Source organism: Seriola lalandi, unplaced genomic scaffold, assembly GCF_002814215.2.
Source record: "Seriola lalandi dorsalis isolate HSWRI2012SDOR001 ecotype SW California unplaced genomic scaffold, Sedor1 jcf7180002054440, whole genome shotgun sequence".
In the NCBI taxonomy this organism is placed as follows: domain Eukaryota; kingdom Metazoa; phylum Chordata; class Actinopteri; order Carangiformes; family Carangidae; genus Seriola; species Seriola lalandi.
The window spans coordinates 344,168-351,630 of record NW_019524993.1 but is presented as its reverse complement, the minus strand read 5'-3'; the positions used below and the strand labels follow the sequence as shown (position 1 = coordinate 351,630).

Here is a 7,463-nt window from a genome sequence, read left to right as displayed (position 1 = left end):
GCACAATGATGTTTATTTCCTTTAGACTTGCAGTTTTCACATTTAAGGAATGGATCCTTTAATAATTTTATCAATCCACAATATTTGTAATGTGATAATATTTCAGAAAAAATACAACAAGGGGCTTGGTCATTCCCATCCCACCACTGCAGAGTGATCAATCAATCAATCAATCAATCAATCAATCAATCAATCAATCAATCAATCAATCAATCAATCAATCAATCAATCCTTAAATAATAAAAATGCCTTTCAGTCTATAGTGGGGACTATCCAACTCAGCACCCTAATAAGGCAGGAGATAAAGTATTTTATTCAGTGTTATTGATCAACCTGTCTGGTATAGGAAGCATCCGATCTGACTGAGAAACAGTGTTACGGTGTAGCTTTGCAGAAAACCTTATTAGACACTAATGTGGGGTGTATCTTAATGGTGCTCACTCTGGACTGTGCTAATGTGGGTTGGTGCGCCCTTGTGTTTGTCTGCTTAAATGTACTGTAAATGTGGAAATGTGGAGTTGACCATATATCATCTCCACACTTGCTCTGAGGAATAAGGATCATCATTCTTTATTTTCCATTCACTGTGTAAATCCCATAGGAGGCTTCCGGAGGTCATTACTGGACCACTCATAGCCCCATCTCGACCCAGCTTGCTATACTTAGCTGGCTTTATCTTGTCTTTTTTGTATTTCTCAGACACCTCACTACCATTATTGGCTGAGCCACCAACTCGGCTCTTGTCAAAGTCCTATCTAAGAGAGGTGAACCACACAAGAGAACGCCATTTACCACATTACAGAGATAGATAGAATGAGAGAGGGAATGTAGAGAAGCTCACTCTTTCCCAAGCAAGGACTTGACTGCTGCTTTAAAAGAGGCGTGTCGCCTCTTCTCATCTTTCTCAGTGGCCAGGGCCTGGAGAAGAATGAAGAACAGCAAAGGAAGTGCACTAACCCATGCACACAAAGCAGCATCCCTTATGGCTATTCTGAAATACTTGTCACATTTCCATTTGTAGTTTTTTTTTATAGCACTGATGAATAGGTTTGGATATCAATAAACAGTTATCAGTTAAAAATTCTCACATACTGTAGAAAATAAATATAACTAAAAATCAAAAAAGGAGATTTTGAAGGCATAGAAAGATACATCGAGTTTGCCTTCCATTGTCAATTATCAATGGTCATCACTGGTCCTAGACTAATATGTCAAATAAGTCCACTCACCTTGTCAGGCTCTGCTGTCTCTGAGGTGTGTATAAACTGTGCAAGTTGCCTCAGAGAAACACCTAAGTCATGCTGTGCTTTTGTTGTGGCTAGAGTATATGATATCTCATTCTCCACCCTGCAGTGCACATCACTCCATCCTTAACTCTTTCATTGCTGAAGCTTTGTACAAAGACAAGTACAAAGAGCTGAACAAAGGCTGAAGTCAGCCTTTGTGGTGCTTTAACTGTGGTGCTGTTAACTAACTACTTTTTCAGTACAAAGTGATATGTTGGGAATTATGTTCAAAATAGGGGAGTATGTAAAATATCAATGTTTTCCCCGTTTACTCTCTTCTTACTTAGAGACAAATTATATCCTCTTGTGGATGTAGTCATTCATTGTTATTGCTCGTTTGCAGGACATTTTGCTGAGATCAGACCAGCAAGTATTAACAGCAATATAAGGTGCCCTTTTGATTAGATAAACACTGAATGTACATGACTGACAGACTTATTTGTGACAAAGCTTAAAAACCCTGCTCTCACTTCTGTCTCTTTCATTACAGGTCCTCAACTACGACACAGTACGCTGACCCAGACATACTTGATCGGTGTACATCATGGCAAGAGTAAGTGTCTGTATTAGCGCATGTATTCTGTGTATGTTGCAAAGAAACAGAAAACTCTAACCTTTCTGTACTACTGGTAACATCTATCTGTGGGTAGGCTTTCACAGCCAGATCTAAGCACTGTCACTCATACCTTTTCAGAATGAGTCGTGTAGTGCAGCATGTGTGAAGTCTTCACTCAGCCTTAGAAGAGGACCCAGATTTACTGCTGTGGTCATAAACAGCAGGGGCCCATAGTCCCTGATTTAGCCCGTGTTTGAGATTATGAGGCTAATCCTCTCAACTCAGGTTATCAGGGTACTTTTAGAGTTGGCTTTAGAGGACTGACTTTTTGCCCTGGGACTGTATCATTTTGATTGACAGCAGAAATGGTAGACTGATTAATCCCCTCCTCTCTTCTCCTCTCCTCTGTAATGTTGTAATAACTAAACAGTCTGTCAATGACAGTGCCACATTGTAAGTAGGTGATCTTATTAAATAAGAGTTCCTGATGGTTGTTTTCCAGTGACTCCAGACAGTCTTTTTTCAATCAATAACATTTTGGACAATAAAGTTGAAATGGTGAGTTATCTAAGCAACATTCTGCTAGAAGAAAAAAAATAATACTGTCAGTAGGTGTGAACACAGCAGCAGAAAAAATAAGACTTGGGGCTTAGCATACAGTAAGTCCTTGAAACTGGGTATTATTTTTTACCAGTTGACCTACACTGATAAGTTTCTTGATGCTATTATCACGTCACGGCCATCATGGCTTACTGAAGAAGAGACTGTACTTCTTTTTTTTACCATAAGGGTTGTGTAGAAACTAAATTCCCATTCAAAATGTAGGTTAAAAGGAAAGCTGATCAGCCACTAGATGGCACATTTGCTTTGTTTTAGGTTCTTGACAGTATTTGTCAATGGCCTCATGTCATTCAGTCACTCGTGGAGCAGGTATTGTCTAATTCACAAGTGGTAGTTGTTCTGATTTCATTTAGCAGTAGGTTATTTTTCAGGACTAGATTTAAAATACAAAAATAAAAACTGAAACCCCAAAAATAAACATCTTTTTTTTAAGTGATTAAAGTGACATTGTATGCTATTTTAATTTAAATCAAATTTTATTAAATTATAAATCCCTCAATGCAAAATAACTGGTTTCAAGCAAACAGTAGTAAAGCAAGAGCAGGGGCATGCAGCTTTTATATGTCTCATGCACATGATTTATTTTACTTTATTAAGATGAAAGTAAACTTAAAACTACTCATTATTTATGAAATCTTTTTTTGGAAGATGTCACAGTTCTATATGCTTTGCTGAGTGAAACAATATAATTCAAGGGATAATCACAGTTCTCACCTCATCATTGTTCCCACTTACTAATAAAAAAACTTTATTTGAAGTCAGCTGTCTGATGAATAATACCAAGAACTTCCAAAAAACACTATTCTGGAGTTTTACCCATCCAGTCTCACTAGATGGCAGGAGAAAACATACAATTAGAGTTTCGACCCTCACTTTGTTTCTACTTAACCTGCTCACAATGAAATCAAATTCAAACAAAAGCAGAAACCGTCTGCATTCAATATTTCTAATTACTAATTATCACAGTAGATATGAAGTGATAGGCTGATAGCCTTGCTTGTGGCAAAGAATATCTTTCTCTAAGGATCCCCTTAGTTCGTCTTTATATCATTCAGTAAATTTTTAATCTATTGTCATAAAACTGTATACGTGATACAATGTATACTGCACCGTGAATTTTTTTAGAGTAGAGAATGAGCAAAGCCAGAGGATAAGATGCCATGTTCTCACCTTCTGGGCTATTCTTTGTGGGTTCTCATGGTCCATCACTGTGTAGTGTTCATCCCACCTTTTTCCCCACTACAACATTTCCAAATGGCAAACGCACATGTAGACAGTTGAACCCTTTGCTTTCTGGTACTGCTCTGAGTAAAAGCAGATAGCCAAAAGAGAAATCTGTAATATACTGTATATGTCTTAGGTGGTGTAGTCTGAACTCCCTGAAAATGTCAAACAAGGGGTGATAATGTGTCAAGTAAATAGGCTCTGGCCTTTCAGTGCCGTTCAGTCTTGGGGGCTGTTTGAATGTTTGAATGTGAAGGTCAGTGCTTTGTTGGAACAGTTTTTGTGATGCTCTCACAGGAATGTTGGACCGGAACCCCCTGCATCGGTCTTCTCATGTCCCAATCATCTACCATTGAACACAGATGGAACTAAAGCCTCAGCCTCCTCTGATGGCTTTAGGGCTGCTCTGTGGTGTGGGGTGAGCCAACAAATATGAGCTGAACCAAGCAGGAATGTGCCTGGCACCCTGTCTGCCCCCTTTTTTTTTTTTTTTTTGAAGGGAAGGGGGGCATCATAACTAGGGGAATGTAGTGAGAGGAGGGGAGGCTCTAATGAGACCCTGTAATCACTTAACAGAGACCAGGTGCTCTGTGTCTGTGTAGCTGTGCACCCTAGACAATAGACTGCCACTTTCAGTTTACAAGATCCAGGAGAAAAGGGGGTCTGGACAAGATCTAGATTTTGTATGCAAAATGTTTATTGAATGACATTGTTATTGCTTTGACACAAATAAAATAGAACATATTTACAAATATATAATATACCTATAAAACAGATATCCTTTAACCACAGTTTGCAAAAGAATAATGACAAATAGCTACAATGCCCATATATATTTCTTCCTGTACAAAAATAGTTCTATCTGCATAAGTACTTAAATGTAACCTCTATATAATATTTAAATAAAAGAATTTCTTATATACATATACCTGCAATAAAAACAAATATAGATTGCACATGTTTTGTACAAACAATAACAATTTCAAGTATATTTCAATCCATTGTGGACTGGTACATATCTCACAGAATCAAAAAAGGCATTTTCCCTTATACAGTGTCCAAAACTTTATATAAACTGAGAGCTTCAGAGCACTGTAGCCTATCTTCCCGTTTGGCATTGTGATGAAGATGTCTTTTCCTGATGATTCATTTGACTTAAAGTCCAAATGGAAAAGTGCAGACAAGTACTGACAGTTTGACAGTTTGGAACATGTTGGTATAATCCTTAGAGGATAGCACTTATCAAAGTCCTGGCCTTGAGGAATAAGTGTGTAAAGTCCCAGAATGTTTGAAGAGAGTTCCCTCTTTAAGCCAGAGGATGTGTGCACTTTGCCAGGTATTAGCACTCTTCCTTTCCCTCTGCCAAGCAGAGAGCAGCACCTGTAGTTTTCTCCACGCTGTGCCATCCAGTGTCTGTAAGCTAGCTGCAGTTGTTTGCACGCTCTACATCTCTGAGCTGCAAGTCTCAGCCTCTAGAGAAACTCAGTGCAGCCAGTCTTGCTCTGACTCAGTCCTCATGCCTGGAAAAAATGTGCTGGAGAATACTTGGCAGGAGTCTGAGGCATTTGGAGAATTTTAGAGCAGAGCAGAGAGGACACTAACTCTCAGCTACTCTCTTGCTTTTGTTCTCAACTCCTTGTTCAAGTCCGTCTGAGGAGAGCCTCAAGCTTGTGAACTTGTGAGTCAGTTATTCTCCAATTGGGTCTCAGCCTGTCCTGCTCCAGCCTCAGTGTGAGCATGTGTGCCGGGACAGATCGACGCCTCCGGCCGTATCCTTGCGGGCTGATCTTGTCAACAGGGGCACTCCCAATCTTCAACCTGTTATTGAGCTGGTGCAGGCGGTGTGCCAGGTCGTGCACCGTGCAGGTGCCCAGTGAACAACCTTGTCTTCTTGACGGGTTGGAGGAGTTTTTCGACCTCTTGGTTCGGATATTGATGTCAGTGCTGGAGACCAGAGGAAGAGAGGACATTAATCTTTGCTGTTCATTTGTGATTTCTAAATGTCTGGGAGTTTAAATAATGTATTCCCTTTCTATGACAAGCAAAACACACTTAAATCACAAAAAATTATAGGATAACCAAATGGAGACAGTTTGTAGCTTTTCAGGATTGCATGGTTAATGTCTTACCTGGAATGTGGCAGCAAGGTATCCCTGATATCCTCTGGTCTGACAAAGTGCTCAGACTCTGCTGTCTTCTCTACTGATACACTGTCAAGATCCCGTCTCAATCTGCTCCTTAGCCATATGCTTAGCCTGGGAGAGGAGAAAAAAGTCCATTAGTCTTAGATCTTAGGTAGATAATTCAACAGACAGGTAACTGCTGTCACAGATGAAAACATTTTGATTATTGAATGAATGGCTCACCTTTTTTTCAACTCTGGATTCACTTCAAGTTCCACACAGTGTGCTACTGTCGCCAGCAGGCAGCAATAGAGGAAGGACTGGAAGATGAATTTCATTTTGAATCCTGTGGAGAGAAAATACAGTTTTTCTTAGTTATTTATTTATTCTAGAAATTAATATTTAACTGCATGAATTTCCTACAGTCGCTTTATGCATGTAAAACCCCCTGATACAGTAGTCCCTTAAGTGCCACATTGGTGCTTGCTTACACAAGAGTCCAAAAGCCAAGTTATTTGCACTTATCATTCATTTATTTAAAAAGTTAAGCTAAGGTCAGATTTTGCCTGGTTAAGTAAACCTACAACTATGCTTTGGGCCCCTGGCCAGTAACATGAAGGACACAGTCTACCAATGAGGGGTTCAAAATAGGCTCCGCTCAAAAGTCAAACAAAAACTAAAATGCCATTCAACTGGCTTAAACACATCAAAACTTAGCTCAATTAACTGCAACTAGTAAACAATATATGATGTACTGCCTCCGTCAGATGCTTTACACCTTGAAGGCAATTCCACAGACGCACACATTAAGAGCTGAACTGCTTATATAACCAGACAGATAACCTGTCCTTGTCTCTACACTTGTGCCCTGACCTCAAAAAAGCAAGGATAAAGCCATCAGCTGGGAGAAGAGCAAATCACAGCAAGAAAGTGCACATACCTGTAATTCTCTGATAATTCAGTTGGATGAGAAAGCTTCTTGTAGAATCAGCTATAAAAGAGTACTCCACTGGTTTCTTGAAATTGCCACTAGTTCTGTAAGGCAGCTGTGTCACTCTGCTAATAGCTCTACACACCAGGCTGTGAGCCTTTATACAGGAGGTGGGAGGGGCTCACGGACTGACACACAGTCTCTCATCCTTTTCCCCCACCCCATCCACTACATTACTGCTTTACTGCTGTAGTTTTTCACAACTCTGTATAAATTATGCCCCAAACAAAGTTTCAAAATTCTCATAAAATCTACTTTGTTTTATTTCAGGGTGTGTTTTTAATGGCACTAAATAAATGGTCATCAATTATGTGAATCAAATATTTAAGTCACTGTCCCGGTAAGAGAACAACATGTTCATCTTAGCTGACTGCTTTCTATGGGGGTGTATTAGAAAACTTAATAATAAAAAGGTTTAAACATTCATCCTGTTATATTTGGACTTTAAGGTCAGTTGGTTATTTTTATTTATTGTTTTTGTTAACATTCGTTTTAGTCCAACTACACTAATTTTATGAAATAAAATTTAAGGAATGTTTCCACAGTCTGCTTTTCAGGGCACTCCCCGGCACAGTGAACTTCCATTTCAGCTTGAAAGTACGGTGTATGATGAATTTGAGATTTGGAAAGAAACAAGCACTGAGTAACTGATTAAGTATGGT

The 7,463-nt window shown here is 39.3% G+C and overlaps 1 protein-coding gene across 1 annotated transcript; it reads right to left on the bottom strand.

Annotated features, from left to right (window-relative positions):
• Window positions 1-4,362: 4,362 nt before the first annotated feature.
• Window positions 4,363-6,902, bottom strand: adma (adrenomedullin a). Its single transcript, XM_023410827.2, has 4 exons — window positions 6,751-6,902; window positions 6,054-6,156; window positions 5,817-5,942; window positions 4,363-5,631 (listed from the first exon to the last, which is right to left on the bottom strand). The coding sequence occupies exons 2-4, from the start codon at window positions 6,146-6,148 to the stop codon at window positions 5,328-5,330; spliced, it is 525 nt and encodes a 174-aa protein (XP_023266595.1). The 5' UTR covers window positions 6,149-6,156; window positions 6,751-6,902; the 3' UTR covers window positions 4,363-5,327.
• Window positions 6,903-7,463: the final 561 nt, after the last annotated feature.